The 25,368-nt window shown below is 42.0% G+C and overlaps 2 protein-coding genes across 6 annotated transcripts in view; both read left to right on the top strand.

Moving 5' to 3' along the window:
• The window catches only part of LOC307124221 (uncharacterized protein), a gene marked incomplete at its 3' end in the record, with an annotated part of 717,433 nt that overhangs the window by 544,981 nt on the left and 147,084 nt on the right, over positions 1–25,368 (top strand). The gene's annotated exons all lie outside the window — the stretch shown is intronic.
• LOC307122987 (sialoadhesin-like) overlaps positions 1–25,368 on the top strand; it is a 93,622-nt gene that overhangs the window by 4,856 nt on the left and 63,398 nt on the right. For 4 of the 5 annotated variants that reach the window (XM_079811345.1, XM_079811346.1, XM_079811344.1 and 1 more), the window contains exons 2-6: positions 14,219–14,301; positions 14,435–14,473; positions 15,102–15,146; positions 16,673–17,035; positions 17,120–17,176. The exons of the other annotated variant lie outside the window; for it this stretch is intronic. In XM_079811345.1, coding sequence (XP_079667471.1) covers positions 14,247–14,301; positions 14,435–14,473; positions 15,102–15,146; positions 16,673–17,035; positions 17,120–17,176 — 559 coding nt within the window. In that variant the 5' untranslated portion in view covers positions 14,219–14,246. The remainder of the gene's footprint in view (positions 1–14,218; positions 14,302–14,434; positions 14,474–15,101; positions 15,147–16,672; positions 17,036–17,119; positions 17,177–25,368) is intronic. 5 annotated transcript variants of the gene reach the window in all.

Here is a 25,368-nt window from a genome sequence, read left to right as displayed (position 1 = left end):
CACCTTTACATTTTCAAATGTACTCTTATATGTGTGACCAAAGTGACAGAGTATTTTAAGTTATTTCCTCTGTTATGGGAAAAAAAAAAATCCCAGCGTGTTTGTTGAATGATAATTTGACATGCCAGAATTAAAACCGGTTTTAGAACAATGCATAGCGCTACTCTGCCAGGTGTCCCAAAACACTTATTTATACACTTTAATATTTCATACAAAACGCCCCAGCAGGCAGGATGTAGACTCCAACGTCAATCAGACGTTGGATTTTGGTTGGAATAAACACCCCCTATTAATAGTCAAATAGATGCTGGAGATCAAAATGTTTAGTTGACATTGTATAATTACAGGCTTGCTATTATTAATAATACAAAATGATCAAGTATAAAAGGATTAGATTCTGGATGACATCTTGATATAGAACACTCTATGATGATCATATCTTCATCATCAAGTAAGACAATATCCTCTGATCACAGTTTCCCTTACTTTCCTTGCCATAACAAACAGTTAGAGCAGCCAGAGAAAAACTAATGTAAAAAAGTCAAGTAAAACTTCTCAACTAAAGTAAACACTGATCACCATAATGGTGATCACCAAATGATCACCAAACTAAACTATTGTATTCAATAAAGCATTAACATCTAAACCTCTGTTAATTCTCAATAAGAGCTTCTGTAGACGTCTGACAGAAATAAAGTCAGTCTGGTTAGTAATGTGTGAAGCTGGTAATGATGTTTGTGGAGTTGTTTAATCCTCCTCTGCTCATACATTTCACCCTTTTTTAAAATATTTTATTTACAGTGCGGTGCTTACAGGGCTGCCAACTTTAAGAAAAAAATAAAAAATAAAAATTGCTACGTACAAAGCAAATTTTTTGTGGCTCATTCAGCATCATTACCGTGCACACACACACAAAAAATGTATATACAGTATATATATATATATATATATATATATATATATATATATATATATATATATATATATATATATATATATATATATATATATATATATATATATATACACTCACCTAAAGAATTGTTAGGAACAACTGTTAATTTTCTCATTAATGCAATTATCTAATCAACCAATCACATGGCAGTTGCTTCAATGCATTTAGGGGTGTGGTCCTGGTCAAGACAATCTCCTGAACTCCAAACTGAACGTCAGAATGGGAAAGAAAGGTGATTTAAGCAATTTTGAGCGTGGCATGGTTGTTGGTGCCAGACGGGCCGGTCTGAGTATTTCACAATCTGCTCAGTTACTGGGATTTTCACGCACAACCATTTCTAGGGTTTACAAAGAATGGTGTGAAAAAGGAAAAATATCCAGTATGCGGCAGTCCTGTGGGCAAAAATGCCTTGTTGATGCTAGAGGTCAGAGGAGAATGGGCCGACTGATTCAAGCTGATAGAAGAGCAACTTTGACTGAAATAACCACTTACAACCGAGGTATGCAGCAAAGCATTTGTGAAGCCCCAACACGCACAACCTTGAGGCGGATGTGTCACAGGCCGGGGTGTGCTGGCGCAGAGCCAGACAACCAACACCCTCGCACCACCACACCACCCTGAGGAGCTACCCCGCGGGACAGAAGAGGCCAGACAACAAGAGATACAATTTAAACTTTTATTTATTAAAGGAATGTCTCTTTTAGAATCAAGCAGTCTCTTCCTGTGTCTCTCCAACACACATCGGCTCTGTATTTCCTATCCTTAGGACTGGATTACAGCAGAAGATTCCCACAGGAGATGGACTCCGTTCAGCAGCTTTAATGTGCTTCAGCACAGACGGGGAACAGACGAGGATGTCAGCATTAACTCTGTATTTTGTACTCACAGGACTGGATTTCATAAGGAGATGGACTCAATTCAGCAGCTCTGATGTGCTTCAGCACAGACAGGGAACAGACGAGGATGTCAACATTAACTCTGTATTTCGTACTCACAGGACTGGATGACAGCAGGAGATGAACTCAATTCAGCAGCTCTGATGTGCTTCAGCACAGACAGGGAACAGACGAGGATGTCAACATTAACTCTGTATTTCGTACTCACAGGACTGGATGACAGCAGATGAAATCAGTTCAGCAGCTCTGATGTGCCTCAGGGTGTTTATCCACTCAGTCGCCCGAATGATCTGCGGAGGTCCCACACTCGTGTGTACACTGCAAAACACTCAACTCCACACGTGAAAATATCAACTCGACACTGCAAATCATTCCAAACTTTACAATGAATAAGGCAGTATTCGGGCTCAGATGGACACCTTGATAAATGGAATCTTAATGCCAACATGTAACATTCATGCCACAGAAAGTTAGCTACTTAGCTGGAAGAATCCTGCTTCCTCAGTCCTCAGTCCTTCCCTTGCGTCTTTACTGCATCTCCCACTGTTTCTTCCTCATTCCCTCTGTTTTTCCTCTCTCCAATGTTAGCGTCTTTTATGCTTCTCACACCCCGATAATCATTTGGGGTTTTCCCCTCACACGTGCCGGTGATTTTGCTTGATCAGCTCTCGCTGCACTTCCGCCCTCTTCGTGAGCCCGGAACCGGCCTGGTGTTGCACCAGAAGTGTTCCCCCATAGCAACAACTCCCGTGCAACAAAGGTTCTGGCCCTGGTCAGCCCGTGACATCCTCCTCCACCAATGCGTTCTAGTCCCTGGAACTCCTGATCGGAGGTCCACTCACCGTATCTCACCGGTGGTTGCCCCCGATTGTCTCGTTGCGAGCGTCGGGGTGGGGATGGTAGAGGCTCCCCTGTTGCCACAGATTCCAGTCCCTCTGGGACCACTGCCCAACCCACCACAGGTGGTTCCAAGGTCCTAAGGGCTGTTGGAACCTCCCCCGTAGGCCTCGAATAATAAGGGCAAGGCCGAAGCAGATTCCGATGCAACACCCGTTCTGGGCCCAACCTCCCTTCAGGGCGAATGGTATACTCAGGTAAGTCAGGGTCTCTCTGTCAATCCACCACGTAAGGCATAACCTCCCACCGATCGCTCAACTTGCCTTTTCTTTGACGCCGACTATCTCGAACCAGTACCCACTCTCCGGGCAGTAAAGGGGCTTCCTGGGCTGTTCGGTCGTACAATCGTTTGTTTTTCTCTGCAGCTCCGTTTATTCGATCAGTGACCCTCCCATAGGCGAAATGGAGCTGTTGGTGGTGCCGATTCACCCATTCGGTGGTGCACGGGGCCCCTGCCGCCGAAGCAGTCCCCCAGAGTAGGTCGACGGGTAAACGTATGTGTCTCCCAAACATCAGAAAGGACAGCGCAAAGCCTGTGGTACTATATATGCTGTTGTTGTAAGCTTGCACCAAAGAGGGGAGGAAATCCACCCACGAACTCTGCTGGTCCACATCAAGAGTCCCCAATAGGTTTAGCAAGGTCTGATTAAACCTCTCACACCCCCCATTCCCTTGGGGTTGGTATGGGGTAGTATGGGTCTTACGGCACCCGTAGCTGGCACAGTTCTGCGATAACCCTCGACTCAAAGTTTGGACCTTGGTCGGAATGGAGGATCTCTGGGCATCCGAAAGGCTGCAACACAGTCTTCCAGAGGGCCGTAGCGGTGGTAGTCACCGTCTGGTCGAGAGTGGGAACAGCCCAAGAATACTTGGTAAACAAATCTGTTGCCACTAAGATGTTCTGAAAGCGGTCCGCTGGTCGACCCAATGTCAGGAAGTCCACTCGCACGATATGTAGAGGGGCCCGTGGCCGCATCAGGACTAATGGAGCTCTCACCTCCTTCCGGGTCTTAAAAAGCAAACAACGGGAGTTGTTTTGGGTTGTTGTTTTGGGCTGTTGTTTGGTTGTTTTTTCATGGGTGGAAAACACATGCCGCCACTTGCTCAAAAGGCCCTGGAGCTGACGCCGCTGGTTCTCCTCAAGTCCTTCTCCCCATAGGGACTCACTCGCAAAGATGGTCCGGCATTCTGCCTTCTACTGGGTCTGTTCGCTGATCCTCTTGCACAATAGCCACTTCAAGCACCGCAGCATCCACTCGGCTAAAACACACATCTCTGCTTTCCCGCACCTGCTGAGGTTCCACTGATGTCACCCGGACCAGTTGCTGATGACGATGGAGGCTAACCGGATATGGGCTGGTATTCCATACTCTCACAGACACCCGCCCTCGATGGACTACAGCAAGCCCCCGGGCAACCTCAACAGCCCGACAATCCCCTTGCGGCTCCACAAGGACCCAGTCGTCCAGTCTATCCAAACGGGCCGGCAAACCGGGCCCAAAAAATTGCCTCACTTCTTGCCGGAACAGAAAAGGCATACCTGCAGGCCACCCGACCGACATCTTCCCGGTCCCACTGTGCTCTGGCAGTATGGATCCTACGGCAGTCTGCAGTTATGCGTTCCCACTCTCGCTCCTCTGTGGAAGGGGGTCTTAGGGTGGGCCGACTCTGAAACAGCTCTTCCCAACATTCTGAGATAACATTCATGCCCAAAAGGGCTCAGTGGGCCCTCAGACACTGGTCTCGGACAATGACAATGCCCTTTTGCTGGACACCGACCCCCTGGATATGAAATTTTGCTACTACGTAGCCGATGTAAGGGATATCGAGCCTGTTCGCCCCCCTGAAGAGTGAGCCAGGGCGCATCGGTCCCCTGGCCTCGGCATCCATCAAAGAGTTCCTTGGACAGGCTTTCCGAGAACAAAGTGACTTGGGAGCCAGTATCGACCAAGCATTGGAGCCTCTTTTCGTTGACTTGGATTTCGACTGTAGGACAACGCCCGACCAGTTGGTCTCTGAGAGCAGGCAAGGAAGGGGGGTCAATCGAAGGGGTCCCGACCACTTTACCCACAGACCACTGACAGACCATATATACAGTATATATATATATATATATATATATATATATATATATATATATATATATATATATATATATATATATATATAAATATACATACACACACCTCAGTGGTTCACCACAGAAAACACTCTCTCCGCAACAGCATTTGAATGGGGTAGCACCAGGACAATCTTTGCAATGGTGTCAAGCCTCTGGAACAGGCTTACACCTGACACTTATGAAGAATGAGCCAAGAACACAGTGGAAATAAGCTCTCAAGTAGGCCTAGTATTGTTTTTTTGTTGTTGTTTGTTTTGCCTCTGATAGAAAAGTATAGGTTGATAGATAATTAATTCTGTCTATTAAGACAAAATTCATGCATCTATATGACGCTTTGTATATACAGTATATCCTATAGACACACACACTTACAATTTTAAAGCACTATATAGAGGCATGGTTTTGTCTAAATAGAACAAATTGATTATACATTAATCAACCTATAGCATACTTTTACAGGGAACAAAAAGTCGGGAAAAAAACTGTCTGTTCCCCTCTTTGTCTGTCCAGTCTGTCGTTCTGTCTGTCCTGTCTTTTGCTCTTCTGTCTTTTGTGCGGCTCTTTTTTGCTGTGGCTGATCTTTCAGTAAAAAAAAAGTGTGGGGCAAGCTACTCTGAAACTGTAGCTTTACAAGCTACTTGAAAGTTAAAGTAGTTAAGTTATATTCAAGCTACTCTTTTGAAAAAGTAGCTAAACTACAAGTTGCTATCAAAAAGTAGCTAGCTACATTGAAACTACTTTTCTTTTTTGTTTTACAATGACATTGTTACAAATAACGGAATAATTGTTAATGAAGAAGGTTAATATTTGGGGTTTCAAGCAACATAATGCAATGTAATTATGATTTTAAAGAGTATAGAGTGAATTCAGGTTGATTGGGACACTCTTTTCCCCAGTCGGTTCAAAGGCAAAACATTTCTGAATCATTTGATTTTGTAAACTGTCCGATACACACAATACTCAAATATCTCAAACTGGCTGTCAACGTGCAAAATGGCTAGACATTTAACATGTAACAGAGCAAGAACAAAATATATGCAACTTAAATTAAATACTCAGGAGTCAGGATTAGGCCGGCTACACACACCAAGCGTGGCGTGTCCGTTTTTATTTCAGCTCTCATGTTAACAGGTTGGAGCTTGCACACTGCCTGCAAACGCGTGCATGCAAGAAATAGAACCAATGCCTATTTTTCACACGACACGCAAGCGTGTTGGAAGCGTTTCCAGGCAAAATAGAATAGGAAAAGATGTTTATAGTCATTTTGACACAAATACATATTAATAAATTACATTTTGATGTTTGAAAGTCTCTAGGTTTTGACATAAATGCAGATATAATTGTAATTCTTCAAATTATTGATTTTCAAATATTGCACCTGTCAATACAGAACGAAAAATTTTGTAGCCTTTTTTGCTGTCAATACTGCCAACGTTGTCTTTGCTGTATCAGTAGGCTATATATTTATGTTTAACATGAAGTATAGGCCTTCCACTACGTCACCTAGCAGCAGCAGCGCCGCATCAGACTCTGGTTTGCAAAGACACAGAAAACGCCACGCAGCCACCACGCAGCTGACATGCAACAGAAACGCCACGCTTACGCCACGCTTGCAGTGTGTAGCCAGCCTTGTTTATACTCGGCACGAGCGCGAGGGTGTGCACGGCAAAAATGACGTCAATCGCGGAGTGTGCGGTTGTGCGCCAACATCTTCAGGCATTTGACCGACCGGGTTGACACTTCAGCGTGAGAAATCGGGGGTGTGGCGTGTGAGCGTGAAAAATCTAATGCATGAGTTGGCAGCCCTGTCAAACAAATAAAATGTATTTATTTCTATAAAAACTAATAATCAATACAACACTTATTCACATCTTAAGTGCAATATTTATAGCATGCAAGTAATGATCAAATTAAGCATTTCTTATCACTTTCTTTAGCACAACTACAGCTCATTGAGAACAGCATAGCTTAACCACAAGGTCTGCACTTCAGGATAATGGTAACCTCAAAAATTGACACAACATAACTTTTAAATGTCAAATATAACTGTCAAATATAACATTCAAACTTTAATTCTCACTATTAACTAGCTAGCATGCATATTAGGATATTGGCTGTTTATTATTACTTCTAAAGCAAATAGTAAGGCCTTATTCAGCATGACCATATTCTACATCCTTTAATCGTACCCCGGAATATAGGCAGGGTTTACAATCAGAGATCCCAAATGTGAGGTAGTTAGGGTGGTTCGGGGGCATGCTCCCCAGAGAAAATGTTGATTTCTATGATCTACATTTGTGCATTTTAAGATGTTCTGAAAGCCAAACATTTAGATAACAATACACTGCAAAAAGACAGAGTGTAGATTCAACACAATGTGTGTTAAAATGACTGGGTGGAGGGCAGTTTGTGTTTATGAAAAAAATGATAGGTATATTTTATAGGGTATCCCATAAAAACCTCTAAAATAAATAAAACAATACAGTCATTCACAGTGCGTGTCCAGACTGGTACGTTTTCAGTTCATGCCTATGGAAGCTTAACTTTCATAGGAATTCATTGAGAACACTCTTTTTTCGCCGCACCGCTTCGTTATGAATGTCTGTGCGGTGGTCTTGTCTTATATACTGTGAGTAAGATCCCTCCCCTGTGGGCAGGTTGAAAACATGCGGAACTATCTCTACTATTGGCTGTAGTCTATAGCCTCTTGCCAAAATAGCCTCAGATGATGCAAAATGACAATATTTGCATCATCAGAGGCTTTTTTCCATAATTAGGCCGAAGGTTTTTTTCCATAAAAAAACAAATACATAAATCTCTTGTCTCAGGGGGATATGAGGGGGGGGGAAGCATGATCATTCAAATATACTACCGTGTTTCTACTGATACAAAGCTTAATGCTCATCGCTGAAGTAACCCTTTAACGATTTCAATATATTATTATTATTATTATTAATTACATTTATATAGCGCTTTTTAGGGCACTCACTCAAAGCGCTTTTACATAGAAGGGGGGAATCTCCTCAACCACCACCAATGTGCAGCATCCACCTGGATGATGCGACGGCAGCCATATTGCGCCAGTACGCCCACCACACACCAGCTGATTGGTGGAGAGGAGACTGAGGGATGATACCAATCGTATATATATATGGGGATGATTAGGAGGCCATGATGGACAGGGGCCAATGGGCAAATTTTTTTGGCCAGGATGCCTGGGATTTTTAATGACCACAGAGAGTCAGGACCTCGGTTTAACGTCTCATCCGAAGGACGGTGCTTGTTACAGTATAGTGTCCCCATCACTATACTGGGGCGTAAGGACCCACACAGACCACAGGGTGAGCACCCCCTGTTGGCCTCACTAACACCTCTACCAGCAGCTACCTAGTTTTCCCAATTTGGTCTCCCATCCAGGTACTAACCAGGCTCAGCCCTGCTTAGCTTCAGTGGGAAACCAGATATATGACTCATCCTCTCCGAAAAGACCATAAACATTACAGATAACATCTGAAGTAACTATTCATTTACAAACATACACTGTCAGAAAAAAGGTACATTGCTGTCACTGGGGTGGTACCCTAAGGTACAAAACAAAAAAGGTACTAATATGTACCTTTAAGGTATTAATATGCACTCTTAAAGTACTGATATGTACCTTTTGAGGTACTAATATGTACCTTTTAGGGGTGAGTAAGGTACAAAGATGTACCTTTTCACTTTTGTACCTTAGGGTACCGCCCTACTGACAGAACTGTACCCTTTTTTCTGAGAGTGTACAGGTGCATCTCAATAAATTAGAATGTCGTGGAAAAGTTAATTTATTTCAGCAATTCAACTTAAAAGGTGAAACTAATATATTATATAGACTCATTGCATGCAAAGTGAGATATTTCAAGCCTTTATTTGTTATAATTTTTATGATTATGGCTTACAGCTTATGTAGCTTACGTGGCATGGATGCTATCCACCTGTGGCACTGCTGAGGTGTTATGGAAGACCAGGATGCTTCAATAGCGGCCTTCAGCTCTTCTGCATTGTTCGTTCTCATGTCTCTCATCTTTCTCTTTGCAATGCCCCATAGATTATCTTTATGGTTCAGGCCAATCAAGTACAGTAATCCCATGGTCATTGAACCAGGTTTTGGTACTTTTGGCAATGTGGGCAGGTGCCAAGTCCTGTTGGAAAATGAAGTCAGCATCTTCATAAAGCTTGTCTGCTTAAGGAAGCATGAAGTGCTCTAAAATGTCCTGGTAGACGGGTGCGTTGACTCTGGACTTAATAAAGCACAGTGGACCAACACCAGCCAATGACATGTCTCCCGAAACCAACACTGACTGTGGAAACTTCACACTGGACTTCAGGCATCTTGCCTCTCCATTCTTACTCCAGACTCTGGGACCTTGGTTTCATAATACAATAAATGCACACCATCCATTTTCTCAAAAACTTGATCAGATCTTGATGATTTTGACATCATCAAGAAACATCTTATTATATTTTCTCTCGCCATAACAAACGTAATTGATAAAAATACAGTTAAAGCAGCCAGAGAAGTATTAAAACAGAAAAGTAAAGGGTCAAGAGCTAATAAGTCAAGTCAAGTCAACTTTATTTATATAGCTCTTTTTACAATGCAGATTGTTTCAAAGCAGCTTCACAATGTTAAACAGGAAAATTATGCAACATAATTTTATTTGGCCGTACAGCTGCTCTGGAGAAAATGGTGATGTCATCAGTTCATTTCAATTATCATACAGTGACAATGTGGGCTTAGATCAGTAATTAGATAAGTAATTTAGTTTATATGGTTAATTTAGTTTAGTAATTAGTTTTATTTGGATATTTAGTTAAAAAATTTAGTGTCCCCAATGTGAAGGTGTCAATGATGGTTTTCTGTACAACTGTCAGGTCAGCTCTTCCCCATGATTGTGAATTCTACTGAACCAGGCTGAGATACCATTTAATGGCTCAGGAACCCTTTGCAGATGTTTTGGATTAATTAGCCAATAAGAGTGTGACACTTTGAGCCTACAATACTGAACCTTTTCACAATATTCTAATTTTCTGAGATTTTGAATTTGGGGTTCCCTTTCAGTCGGTCACATTCGACGTACGTCGGAACTTACTGACGAATTGGGATCTGTTTTCAGAGACCAATCTACTTCGAGTGTATAGAAACGAGCCAATAAACTCACGCATTCCACGCGCCACCCCGCGTTGCGGGTATAAATACGGAAGTGGAAGTACCGCATATAGCTTTCAACTTCGGAGCCGAGCATTTCTATGTTCCTACGAAGAGTGTTTTTCAGACTACGAGTCAAGAGAGGAAGAGGAAAACTTCTTACCTGCTTCAGTGTTGGTGTTGCGGTGCCTTACAGCGGTGGTCGCGAGCGAAGAAAACAAACAGCTGTTCTCACAGCTCGCTGGGCGTTTTCCTCTGAGTGCTCACAGCAGGCTTGCACCTCTGAACTGCTGTGAGCCGTGGCCATTTCCCCTGTGTGCCTCGGCACTTTTCGGAGCGGGGTTTTCCTTCTTCTAAAAGAGCAACACGGTTTGACCCTGCGTCTTTCTCAAGATGTCATTCAAACCGTGTGTTTCTGGATGCCGTCGGTATCTATCTCCAGTTGACGGGCACGATCGCTGTCTCACGTGTTTGGGCATTCAGTTGCTGAAGCGGCTTTCGTGGATGACTCATGTTCGCACTGCGCGAATATGACCATCGCAGTTTTACGGTCTAGGCTCCAATACCTCAAAAGGGGTGGAGTCCCATTGCGTATCCCCCGATCTAGTGGTCCTCCCGCTGCAAAGCAGAGGGCTGCTACTTTGGCTGATGCCTTGGGTGGAGACCTGAGGGTTACAGTGAGGGCACTCCCTCCGGGTCAACAGGCTCCTCGGGCCCCTCCCCCCTCCGCTGCGCCGGTAGAGCTTCTGGAAGAGCGCGCTGGTCCTTCCCATGGGGGGCCAGCCGTTACTTTCGGGGCTCCAACTGAAGATATGCTATCGATAGCTGCATCGGGGGCCGAGCTAATGGACTCTGGAGATGAGGATCCGGCTGCGTTGCCCCATTCGGGTGTGGTAGCGTTGTCCATGTCTGATCCAGAGCTCACAGCTATGCTTTCCCGGGCCGCCACGAGTGTCGGGCTCGAGTGGAACCCTCCACCGTGTCCCAAACCCTCGCGGCTGGACGATTGGTATCTCGGGACGGACCGTGCTGGTTCTCAGCGCCCTGCCCCAGTACCTTTCTTTCCGGTAGTGCATCAGGAGCTCACAAAGTCGTGGACGGCACCCTACAGCACCCGTACAGGATCGACTGACTCCTCCATCCTCACTACCCTCGATGGTGGCGCAGCTAAGGGTTACGTGGAGGTCCCCCCAGTGGAGCAGTCGGTAGCGATGCAACTGTGTCCAAAGACCGCTACCGACTGGCGGGGTCACCCACGTCTCCCCTCCCGGGCATGTAGGTTTTCGTCTGGTCTAACGGGCAGAGCCTGCGGGGAAGCTGCGTCATCTTTACACACCAAGGCGCTCCTTTAGGTCTACCATGCCAAAGCGCTCAAGGAACTGCACAAGGGCAGTTCCGACCCAGGGGTTATGCAGGAACCGGGCGACGAAAGTCACCGCACGCACCCTGGGTCAGGCGATGTCCACACTTGTGGTCCAGGAACGCCACCTATGGCTGAACCTGGCAGATATGCGTGAGGCCGACAAGGTGTGGTTCCTCGACGCCCCTGTCTGCCAGGCCGGCCTCTTCGGCGACGCCATCGAGAACTTCGCCCAGCAGTTCTCGTTGGCCCAGAAGCAGACGGAGGCCATCAAAAACATCCTGCCCCGGCGACCCGCTGCTGCCTCCACCCAGTCGCCGGCCGCAGCACCTCCGCCTGCTCATCATCGAGGGCGTCCTCCTGCGGCCACCTCCGCCCCTGCTAAACCCAAGCAGCAGCCTCCACCATCGGGGAAGCAGGGCGCAGGTCGTAAGGGGGGCACCCAACCCGTGTCGGGGCCCGCGAAGTCTGCAGGCAAGTGTAAGGGCAAGCGGCCCTGACACGGGGAGCCCAGTGAGAAGAGGAGCTGCTCCAGGGGAGGTGGTGTCCGCACCCCTCCTCCCCCCGGAGGAGGACCAGGGGGAGAATGTCTACAACACAAGTGCTGGTACCGAATACATAAATACACCAACACAAGTGCTGGTACCCACATTCTGGTACCCACATTCTCAATAAAAGAGCAGTTTCCTCCGAGAGCCCCGAAGAGGCTAGTCCCTGGACGGGACGTGGAGGTTCTAGGTGGTCTGCAACAAGGCCCCTCTACGAGGCGCCTCTACTCTCTGAAGTGGAACCTGTTCGTTGAGTGGTGTTCTTCCCGCCGGGAAGACCCCCGGAAGTGTTCGATTAATGTTGTGCTTTCCTTCCTGCAGGATGGGTTGGAGCGAAGGCTGTCTCCCTCCACCCTCAAAGTATATGTCGCGGCAATAGCGGCGTACCACGATGCAGTAGATGGTAAATCCTTAAGTAAGCACGACTTAATCGTCAGGTTCCTCAGAGGTGCGAGGAGGCTGAATCCTCCTTGTTCAACCTTGTTACCCTCTTGGGATTCCATATGTTGTACTACCCTGATAGGTTAGTCCTTATGCATATTTCCACCTCTCCTTCCATTGGAGGATGTTGTCCCCAGCGTACCATCTCCCGAGACGGGCACGCTTTCCCAGCGTTATCCAATAGTCACGCTGAGTGGGTCTTGCAGGAACAGCTGTGACTGTCCTTCCCTGCCGGGAACCCTGACTCCCACTCTAACATAGGAGTGGTCCAGCGAGTTCTGGCAGGGCGCTGGAAGGGCCAGCATCCCTGGCGTGTTGCTAGGGATCCCAATTTGTCGGTCATTTCCGACGTACGAAGAACGTGACCGACTGAAAGGGAACGTCTCGGTTACGTATGTTACCCTCGTTCCCTGAAGGAGGGAACGGAGATGTAAGTCCCGTCGCCAGGTGCTGTGCTTCAGCTGAAGGCCCGAGCCACTTATCTCGGCTCCTCAGTTGAAAACGATAAGCGGTACTTCCACTTCCGTATTTATACCCGCAACGCGGGGTGGCGTGTGGAATGCGTGATCGCATGCCAATGTTTATTGGCTCGTTTCTATACACTCGAAGTAGATTGGTCTCTGAAAACAGATCCCAATTCGTCAGTCAGTTCCGACGTACGTCTCTGTTCCCTACTTCAGGGAACGAGGGTTACATATGTAACCGAGACGTTTTCATAAGATGAAAACCATAATCTTCAAAATTATAACAAATAAAGGCTTGAAATATCTCACTTTGCATGCAATGAGTCTATATAATATATTAGTTTCACGTTTTAAGCTGAATTACTGAAAAAATTTACTTTTTTAAATGTATTGAGATGCACCTGTAAATCGTAAAACAACTTGCTGAAAACTAGTTTAAATAACCGAGACATTAGTGTTTTTCGTGTTCATGCACGTGCTTCTCATTGGATCTCTCAGCGCTGTTTAGTGCTTGCATGACCGATCAGAGTAAACGGATCTCTTCTAGTGAGCTTAGGCTGCGCTGCCGTTTGGACTTTGACCCGAGCGGATAAATGGTCTGTGTGATGCAGTTCAAATAAGTAACAAATTGTGCTACCTTTTATCAACACATTCGTAATCTTTGAATGATAACTTGTATCGAGTTTTCTTTGCCAGTAGAGCGTGTACTTTTTATGTGCAAGTACTGGCTCTGACTGGCTGTTGTCGTGTGTGTGTGTGTGTGTGTGTGTGTGTGTGTGTGTGTGTGTGTGTGTGTGTGTGTCTGGGTGTTAGAGTAATCTATATAGAATAAAAATGTCCAGAGCTTATCATTTAATTTTATTGTGATTCGATATGATATCGTTTATTGGCCCAGCCCTAAAACACATAAAACTGAAAACAGTGACATGTAAGCTACCCCTTAGACCAATTAAATCAATAGCGATTTATTTATGAATGGTTAGTTACAATTCTAAACAGCTGACAGAAAATACAAATTACATGATGAAATGATGAGCAGATCCACCATCAGACGAGGGTTTATCAGTTATGTTTTACTGAAGGGACAGCCGTATTTCACTGTGACTCTAGCCATGAGTACAAACACAAAACTCTGCCGTCTCTCTTTCTTTTCACAAACAGAAGCTTAATGGTGCAACCTTGTGTCTCTGAATGATTACAGACTCTCCTCATTTATAACTGTTGAAACATATTCTGTGAACGCATTAATACAGTGGAAAGTCCATGTGTGTTTGACACAAAAAGGAAACAAACTAAAGTCAATGTCACGGACCATAATTTGTTTGTTGTTTTATCCTCTAATCTGTAAAGGAAACTCGTCGTCTGAACTGTATTTTATATGAGGAGAAATACAGGAATGACCAAACTGACAATGGCTCCCTCTCTTCACAAAGGTAAGTATATTATAAAAGAGCTTCTCATTGAAACATTTATAACATGAACTGAGTTCAGATGATGAATGTAGTTTTCTCAAACAAATACATTTTCATTAGTTGTTATTGTTTTTTTCTTTATATTTCATGACAGGTTTTACAAGAGCACAGACAATCATCTCCGTTATAATGTGTAAGTATAAGCAACGTTTCTTTGCTCATTTATTTTTTGTTGCAGGCCCTCATGTTTGTTCAATTGTGGCTAATTTTATTATGCGTTTCAAATCTGATTAAAACATTTTGCCATGTTTAAATCCTCCCCAAACTCAACTCAGAAGATGAGGATGAAGATGAAGACTTCAGGTTTTGTTTGGGCCTTCACTGATCTAATGATCCTTGAGTTTGATGATCTTTGGAGAGCAGCCACTCAAAATTAATCCTCTTAATATGTGACACACTTCTGGTTTTCTTTGGTAAATCCAGAGTTTCTTTCAGTCTCCTCCCCTTTTTAAAGAGTCAGCAGTGTTTAAATACCAGCAGGGGGTTCTGATTTAGTGATTCTGCTCATTATCATCAGGTGTCTTCAATAATCAAACAATCATCACTCAATGAATCACTAAAGTATCTTATTAACTCTAACACTGCTTCAGTATTACTTTAACACCTGCTGGTGGTTCCCATATGAACACAGAGCGGTGTTAATTCAACATTCAGGAATTTACTGTGCCAAGATTTTACCAAGATCACCAAGAATTTCAGTTTTTCTGTTATGCATCTTTTGTAATTTGTTGATTAATTTGTATTATCATTTTTTGTTTCAGATGTCTTGGCCTCTATAACTGTCACAGGAGAGACGGCCAACGTTGGTAATGTATTGTGCTGACATTTCTTCATGTCTGCAGACAATGTATAAAATAATGTGTCTGTATTAATGTATAAATCTCAGGAAATCTATTTTTCTACATTTGAAGGATACTGTAAGTGAATGGCGGCTGTTAAAGGGGTGGTAAAACACATTCTTTTGAAGGCTTGACTGTGTTTGTGGGGTGCACTGTAACATGTGTTCATGCTTCGTTTTAAAAAAAATTGCCTTATTTTTCATATATTTGACCTTTATTCTACACTGCTTTGTCCCTCCTTGTAAAACGGTCTGATGCGTTCCGGGTTGTATGAAGCCAGTCCCTCAAAAATACGCAGTGGGCTCTGATTGGTTAGCTGGCCCAGTGTGTTGTGATTCGCTAAACGCCTAGTGCACGTATGTCGGAGACGTCACGTCCCTTACCGGAGGCTGTGCTTTGGTCAGTGAAACAACGGCGTCAATAAAACCATACCAATCTGAGCCCGAATCAGACCCAGAACATTTGAGTGAAGATGATCGAGCAGAACCTGTTCAGTCCTCAAGAGTAAAGACTGCGGATCTATAGTGATCGCTACTGAATGGCACTTTAACTTTTGTATTTTTAGAACGATTATAGCCAAATATCTGTTGCAAGAACTAACCCAAAACAAACACTAAGCACTGGCTTTAACTAGTAAGTTAGCCAAATCACACACAGAACCATGTTTAGCATGCCTGTAGATAAACAATACATAAAAGCTCTAATCAAAGAATCATTTACACTAATGCCAGGTTCGCTGTTGAGATTTTAACGTTAGTGTTTGTAACGTTAGGTGTTCGTCGGATAACGTTAAGTATGAATGAGCATTTAACAGACTGGTTTGCAGAACAGTGTTGTCATCTGTTTACTTCCTTGCTACAACCTATTACAGGAAAACACATCGATGAAATATAAATCAGACTTACAGGTTGTGGCCCGTGAACAGCTTCTGTTTGTAAATCCAGCTTTCAGGACAAGCCGTTGTGCATATCCTGTATTGAACTCGCGAAGTTTGTGGAAGTTTGTGTTGTCCTCCGTGAAATGTGCAGCGCGCGCGTCGTGCATCCACGCACCGGCAGTGTTTTTTTCACGCAGCTGACGTTGTGCAAATCTGGCATTGAAATCGCGAAGACGGTGGATGTTTTCCTCAGATGTGCTGCAGGAGCCCTTTGCGCGCCTGATTCCCCGCTGACTCAAACACACGTGCATATAACATGCTGTATGTTAAACGCTCTGCAACGCACCCCCGTCCCTATGAAGGCTGAACAGAGCAAGTACCCCAGACCTGCAATCCGGATGAAAATAACAGCGTGTGAAAATCGTGGTTTACCACCCCTTTAATTTTTTCTGAATAACAGGAATGGCAGTTCTGCTTCCCCTTTATACTATTTTGTTAATGGGGAATAAAATGGATAAAAAATTTATAGGAAACTGCACGTCTGGATAGATTTTATAACAATAATTTTTTTTTAAACATTAACATGTAATGATTTCTTTAAATATTTTCGTAACAGCTAGTCTCTCTGACCCCTGCTACAACTACACTGTGCTGGACAATCCATGTAGACCCATCAATAATACATGTGACAAGCATGTCTCCTGGAGCGGCTGGTATCGTCTCTTCATTAACAACATCAGCGCTCATATCCCAGACACGTGTGTTACTCAGTACAGCTGTGGCGAATATATCCCACTGTGGATACGTGATGGACACCCAACAGTTGAGGATGGAGTAGTCACTCGAGATGTCTGCAGTTACGGTGGCAGTTACTGCTGCTTTTATGGGTCTTATCCCATTAAAGTCAAAGCCTGTCCAGACAATTATTATGTCTATGAGCTGGTTAGACCAACTATAAGCTCTTTAAGATACTGTGCAGGTAACTATATTTACATGAGCTCTTTCTACACATTCATGATATTTGTGTTTCTGTTCATTAATCACTATTCATCCAAACTTTCAGAGACTGGCAGCATTAACACCAGCTCTCCATCTGTCACACCAGCGCCCATCTCAACTGGTAATGTAACACACTGTCCCTTACTGAACGAACATATATTTCCTTATATTTATGATCAATATATTATGTGGTGTAAATATACTGAATAATATATGAAATTAGGGCTGAAACGATTCCTCGATTCCCAAAATCAGTTGCCTTGAAGCTTCGTGTAGTCCATTTAACTACATGGTCATGTTGCAGAAAGATATTTTTTGTGTAAGGACTCGCGCATACTGCCCAGATCGCGGTTATATCCGCGGGCGGGTCAGGTGGGTTAAGTAATAAAAAGTAACATTCCAAAAATTGCGGGTGGACGAGAGATAAATCATTAATGTGTTGATTTTAAATAATGACGCGGAACTCTCATTTCACGGTAAAACGTAATGAATGTGGGTCATTCTTTAACTTTCGATTTCAGCTCATCTCACGATCAGAGACTGCAATGCGAGAGAGAGCGGCATCAGCACTGGTAATATAATTTAGTCGCTCTATTTTTAAATGAAGACAGCTGTGTATTGAACTTCAGGATGCGACGCTGAGCATTTAAGCTTCATTTGCGGCAGTTCGCACGTCAGCTGAAGAGATACGAGCAAATCGAAACACATGAACAGCATGAATCGAGTTTGCACATGCATCACCGTCATTGTGATGTGTATGTGAAATGTTTTAATGGGACTTTATATTTATTTATTTATTTATTCGTTTATTTAACAGGGACAGTGTATGGCACTCAGCCACACCAGAATTAGCTACAAGCTAAATTTCATCTGTAGTCCCTGGGCAGGACAAGGTAACATACGATTAACAATCACATATAAATAGACCATAAAACATCATCACACAAGTTTCACATTCTTAAAAGCCCAATAGAACAAAACAACAGAACAAAATAAAATGCAATATTAATAGACACAACAATACAATGTTACACTGTAAAAAATGTATAATCTTCCCAAATCAAAATTTTCTAGTGAATGGTCACATCTAAAGTTTTCAATTGGCCCAAGTGAAATTCTGTAAATGTAATTTTATCAATTGTGGCAACAGCCTGTTAACATGGGCTCAATTAGAAATATGTTGAGCCAATGGAAAAAATGTATAATCTTCCCAACTCAAAATTTTCTAGTGACTGGTCACATCTAAAATTTTCGATTGGCCAAATTGAATTTCTGTGAATTGAATTTTATCCATTGTGGCAACAACCTGTTAACATGGGCTCAATTAGAAATAATATGTTGAGCTAATGGAAAAATGGAATTTACCAACACTGTAAAAAATGTCAGACCTCTCCAATTAAAAATTTTCTAGTGACCGATCACATCTAAATTTTTCAATTTGGCCAACTAATAAATTTAGATGTGATCAGTCACTAGAAAATTTTGAATTGGAGAAATGTTTTACAGTGAAACTGTGTGGTTGGTCCAATTAAATATTTTAAATTGTAGTAACAATTGTTTATTTCTCACTGTCCCAAAAGACAAAAATGACTAAAAACATAAATATATTAAGCAAAATACAGAAACAGACAACAGGGTTGACATTTTATCACATTACTTTATTAACAAGTAAATTCCAACACAGGATATTTGGGTGAAAATACCTTATTTTCAATAAGGAAAAACTCTGAATACATTCAATAAGTCTTCTGCATAACAGGATGTCTTGTTGTGGTGAAAAAAACACGGCACTGCAAGCTAAAAACCTGCAAATAAAAATAAAAACTAACATTAATGACAAAGCTCCCCTGCATCACATCTGGCAAGAGACAGAACAGAAGTTTCTTCATTATATAATGAGGATGAGACGAATGAATGGACATCAGAAAATCACGAGCTTGACGTGTTTGATATTAAAAGGCAATAACTCAAGCCCTGAAAGAGGCCGACGCCAAACGCACCGTCAACAGTCGCATGCCGCATATATCACACAAATGACTTAATTTCCTTATTACCTATTGTTTTAGACATTTAAGACATGAGGAAAATAAAACTATTGGCTACAGGCTACCATTAGATAATTATGTGGTAAATGAGAACACACTCATGAAAACAATGAATGCATGAACTCGTGATTCTACAAAATGTCTTTTAAACTTCATACCCGGTCATAAAGCAAAACTCTGGAGAATAATTTCAGTGCTAAATACTCACCAACGTCTTTGTGAGATGAATATCTCTCTATTCTCTTGGGAATGTCTGTTTCGGTCTTCAGCACCTGCTGGTTCGGCTCCGCTCGCGCTGCCGCTCCCGCGTCTCCGCATTTGAAATCTCCACACAAACGGTTTTCTTCAAGTGCATTTTGCGCATGCGCATACCGTTTTTTGGACGGAGGACTTGTTCAGCCAACATGGATTTTTCACTTCGACTTCATAGATTGACTGAGCACAATTAAATATGTTCGGTGAATATACAATTTTAATTTTGAGTGAAGCTATGATTAGTACAATGCATCTTTTTGCATGGCGATAATTATTTGGAAGTCATTTATTGCGCCAATATGTAATGATCAATTTACACAATTTCCCCCCCCATTTTTTTTTACAGTGTAGGATACAACTGAAAATGAGGTTGTTTTTATTTTTATTTTTTATATATATATTTTTTATGATTAATGGGTACATGATTGTATTGATTTTAACCATAATTTTATTTTATATTTAAAACAAGTAAATGAACTGATGTCTCTAATCTCATTTGGGACTGAATTCCAATACTTAGAGGCTCTGATAGAGAAGGCTGATCTGCCAAACTCAGTACGTTTGTGCTGTACGACACAGTCACCTCTACTGTTTGCCCTGGTAGTTCTCCGACTATCTGAGAGCAATAATATGAACTCCTTTAATGGGGGCGCAGCCAGATTATGAATTACTCTGTAAACTAAACAAACATTGCTAAAGCACATAAAATTGTCAAAAGTCAAGAGTTTGTGCTTTTGAATGATATTACAGTAGTGATAACCTGATGGCTTTTTATCTAATACTTTAAGAGTTTGTTTATATAGCGTTTGTAGTGGAGCAAGTATTTTTTTTCCGGTTTGTGACCAACTTGTGATGCAGTATGTAAAATGTGAGAAAATCATTGAGTGCATATACAATTTGGCAGCATCTAGAGGTAACTGATTACGAATATGTCTAAAATTTCTCAAATTAAATTTAACAGTGTTACAAACCTGCTTTATATGTTTCTTAAAAGACAACTGTGAATCAAGAGTAACTCCCGGGTATTTAAAATGTGCCACAATCTGGATTTTTTCCCCTTTTACAATGACATCTGGCTGATTTTCATTTTTCCTTATATAAAAATACATACACACAGTTTTACTGACGTTTAACGTCATGCAAGACTCAGAAAGCCAGGTAGCAATTTTTGCCATTGCTGTTGTTAATTTGGTTGCCACTTCATATCTGTCTCTACCATGTGCAAGAATGACCGTGTCATCTGCATACATTTGGATGTCAACTTCGGGACATGCTAGTGGTAGATCGTTAACATATAGACTGAATAACAAAGGGCCTAAGACTGAGCCTTGCGGGACGCCAACAGAACAGCTACTGAATGATTACATTTTATTCCCAACTCTGGTGCTTTGTCTTCTCATGGTGAGATAGGACTCCATCCATTTCATAGCATCATCAGAAAAATTAAAGTTTGACAACTTAGAAAGAAGAACATTATGATTTACTGTATCGGAAGCTTTTTTTAGATCCAGAAAAACTGTTCCTACAACACTCCCACTATCTAGTTTTGAGTTGATTTTTTCCACAAAACAGCAAGTAGCCATTTCGGTCAAGTAATTTTTCCTAAAACCAAATTGCATTGGATGAAGTATTTGTCCAGAATTTAAAAAGTCGGTTAACTGCTCAGTTACCACTTTTTCTGCAATCTTTGATGCCACCGGCAAAATGCTGATTGGTCTATAGTTAGCTACATCAGTAGGTTCCCCTGCCTTGAAAATAACTAACACTGCATTTTTCCAGGCAGCTGGGAAAATTGATGGCTTTATCGATAAATTGACTAGGTGTGTAATGGGGGTGCTAAGGGAGTGAATATTGTTCTTTAAAAATGTTGAATCCCACTTGAATGTGTCCTTTGCCTTTGAGAACTTTAAAGTGCTTATTGTCTTACAAATTTTATTTTCAGGAACTTCAGTTATCTTAAAAATTGTCTAATTATAATCTGGTATTGCTAGGTTTTTAATTCTTGCACCAAAAGTGTCAGATAAATTCTGCACTGATACGGTAAAATAAGTATTAAATACAGTCATTATTTAAAATTCCATAAATTTTCAGCTCATGTCCATTTCCCTGATTTTGCTTCTTGTCTTTCTTTGTTAATTTGTTTATGTTGCTCCATATCAATTTACTATTTCCTTTTCCGTCTTAAATAATATCCATAAAGAACTTTGCCTTTGCTTTCCTCAGTTCATTGACCACTTTATTACGAAGGTTTGTAAAAATTTGTCTGTCAGTAATTAATTTAGACTTCAGTGCTACTTTCAAGGCAAAGTCACGTTTTTTCATCAGGTCCCACAAATGGTCATTAAACCATGGTAGGTTGCCCTTACGCTGTCCATTTTTAAACGTTTTTGTATATTTTTCTTTAAGTCTATTTATTGTGGACTCACAGGAAGCATCTATATCATCTGTGAGCAAAACATCTCTCCAATCAGTTTGACTTAGTTCTTCCTTAAACGCATTCATGTCATTTTTCCCTATTCCATAGGAGTTTTTGATTATCTCTCGTTGGTAAATAATCCGTTTTTTTGTTAATTTCCTTGCAATAAGAGTCATGTTATGATCTGACAAACCAGTGAGAAGATTATAAGATTTTATAATTCTCTCTGGTTTGTTACTAAATATAAGATCAATTTGTGTTTTTGAGACGTTTGTTATTCGTGTGGGTCCATCTATTAGTTGAGTCAGTTCGAACTTGTCTGTAAGTGCTTTTAGCTTTTTTCTAGTTGCTTTTTCAGCCCAATTTAAATTAAAATCGCCCAGAACTATACATTCTTTCTTTGTATCCAATAATTTAAGCAGGTTCTTAAAATTTTCATAAAACGTGACATCATATGACGGTGGTCTATACACTCCAATCACATTAAATGACATCTGCTGAGAGAGAGTAATAGTAATGGCAATACATTCAAGTTAATTTACACATGTTAGATCAATTTGTTCGCATCTAATGTTATCTCTCACATACATAAGTAGCCCGCCGCCTCTTCCCTTGTTTCTGTCCTTTCTGAAAACCTTGTAGCCAGGCATTATAAACGAGGCTACGGGTGACGATTTGGATAACCATGTTTCAGACAGACAGAGGAAGTCCAAATTTGAGTCGGTAAAAAGGTTTTCTAGTTGTTCCGTTTTTGCTCTTACACTACGAATGTTAAGGTGACCTCCGATGAGGCCCCTCGGCTTTGCGCATGGGTCCCAAATAATTTTGGAGTGCTGAACAGTTTGGAAGAGACCGATGTTGAAATGTTTTGTAACCGCCGGGTTTCCGTGTGAGTATCTCTGTTGGTCGGCATTACCTGGAGTTACGAGCGTGCTCGTCGGGAGTAGATATTGCACCACGACGGGTCCTGGGTTCAGCTGGACATCACCAGCAAGGAGAAGTGTAGCAAACAGGTACGTGAGCAGCTTTCTGTAAAAGCGTGGAGCTTTAGATCTATCACTCGCAGTGTTGGTTTGCTCGCATGGCGCTGTTGCTCTTCCATCCCGTAGTATTGCCGTGTAGAGGGTGAATCGGCTCCATTCATTGTGTATAACTGGTTGTGTTGGTGGTAGTGCGGTGTCTTGTGAGATCACCTGAGTGACCCCACAACCGCGGACAGAAAGAATCAGCATCACTATAATATACACCAAGAAGGCGGATCGCTGTATAAAGCCCTCAGTCCTCGGTGCATACCGGTACTTGTTTTTTGTAGTATGGTTACGATCATAGCATTTTACAGCCACTTTAGACGGTGCAGATGAAAACAGACATAAAAGTTTGGTGAGCACACCTGCTGCTCCTGCCATGCCACCTGCCATGCCACCGCCCGACCAAAAAAAAGCGGGCATATATACTTGATATCTCTGAAATACACCATTAAAATATTCTCAAAGCTAAGCGCAACAAATAGCAAAACAAGTTGTAACTGTTGTGTGCGGGTGATGCGCAGCGCTCATGCTTTCAGAGCTGCGTGCTTTCATTGATTTGCGTAATTTAAATCTCACACTTTAATCATATTTATAGTTCCTAACTTAATAAAACAAGCTGTGTTACTATGATGAATTATTAGCTCAAAATGTAGATCTGTATGTGCGATCACTGTAAACCCGAATAAGTTCCCAGAGCTCAAAAAAATGGAGGCGATCAATTGCCTCAAATTTTTTAAGTTGAATAACTTAAAAGTCACAAATTTCCAGAACTTAACCCTCTCGAGTCGGCAATCACGCCGGCGTGATTGGCTTGCTTTTTTTCTTATCAGTGCCAGAGTCGTTTTTTATCATTCAGGCAAGTGTTATACATCATTATAATCTGTTAAGTTTCTATTTTTTTTTAGTACAGTCACAATAAAAACAAATTGTTGTGCTTTTTGCAAAATAAAGAAATCAAACATGATGCGCGATCTGCAGCCTCTCTGTCAAAGACGTTCATTCAGATAGTCTTCAGAAAATTACCTCTAGCTTAGTGAATTCTTGTCTTACAAACAAGAGAAATGTGTCTGAAGAAACGCTGAAATGTCAGGTTTTAAACACTGTAAACCAAATCAAAAACAAATATTCTGTGTTTATGTAATCCGTTTGAAAGCAGAGCGATGTTAGTCGTTCCTGAGCGGCTCATTATAGACTAATGCGACCACGCCCACGAAGCGCGCGCTCTATTAAAGGGTAACTAAACCCTAAACCAACTTTTTTTAGTTAATGATCTGTAATACTGGGGCTTTATTAATGCTGTTCATTGATTCGAGTAAATGTTTTGACATTTGAGTATAAAGTGTTTTAATTCTATAAAATATGGTGTAAAACCGCCAAAGTGCTGCCCTCTTAAGGTTGAACGGTGGCTACTGCAGTTGAATTTTCCTATTGGACGTTGTGGTACATCGTGACGTAGGATGGTACCTCCAACGGCTCACTATCCGCGCCCCTGGCACGAGCTCACCACGCCCTCAGAAATGTTTCCCCTAATCACATGATGAGAACGGCTTCACTCCAGAATGAACTGTAATATTACATGAAGTAGAAACATTATGGATGAAACTGACTTGACACTTGCTTTAAAGCTACACTGTGTGATATTTTCCCCCATCTAGTGGTGAAAAGGTATATGACCATCCAGTGAATTTTAGTTTCTGTTCCTCTCAATTCCGATTTCGTTTCAACTCCTACGGTGGCCGATTTAGTCCAAGATTAACATGGCTTCCAGTTCGACCTCGTCCACATTCGACACGGTGCCTGTGGGATATTCTGTGCGCAGTGGGATGGTTGGAACTCAACTGGCCTAATTATTCGGCTAGAAAGAACTGCAGCTAATCCAGAGTGAACTTTGATGATGATAATGTTTATTCAGTCATCCAATTGCAAGGCATAAACAGGTTTGCGTGGATATGTACATAAATGTGGTTTCTGTGAGAGAACAAATAAGGATTGTAAATATACATACACAGTTAAGAACTGTATAACTATACTTATAAGTTACATTTGTATAATGTAACCGTAAACCAGAGCTTATTGTACCATATATAGGCGCTAAATGCAGCTGCATTAAAAGGAGCGGAGCTGCCGCTGCTAACAAGCGGTGTCCGGTTACAAAAGTGTGTGCGCAGCTTTAACGTTAGCACTGCAGTGCGCTCTGTATAACAATTGTTAATATGCCGCTCAGACCTGATACATATTTCCATCAACATACATTACAAGCAAATATTTTCTAAAAACGAATAAACATTGTTGATAACAAAATAACTGAATGATTATTCAAATAGGTGAGCATTACGCTATTGTATGTTGACACAAAAATACTTCTGAGGTGATATCAACTGAATTACGCAATGACACACTCTGAAACACATCTACAATGACAATAACGATTATTACTTACGGAGTTATTAACGCACAGAAATACCACACAAGGAAAAACAGACTTTTGAGGAATAAACAAGCCAGGAAAACTCCAGGAAAACTCCGTATAACTCTGTTACTGGACGCTGCTGAGATGAAAACTCTCTGC

Source organism: Gobio gobio (assembly GCF_949357685.1).
Source record: "Gobio gobio genome assembly, chromosome: 3".
NCBI lineage: Eukaryota > Metazoa > Chordata > Actinopteri > Cypriniformes > Gobionidae > Gobio > Gobio gobio.
Note: the sequence above shows the minus strand (reverse complement) of the source record. Positions and strands in the feature narration are given on the sequence as shown.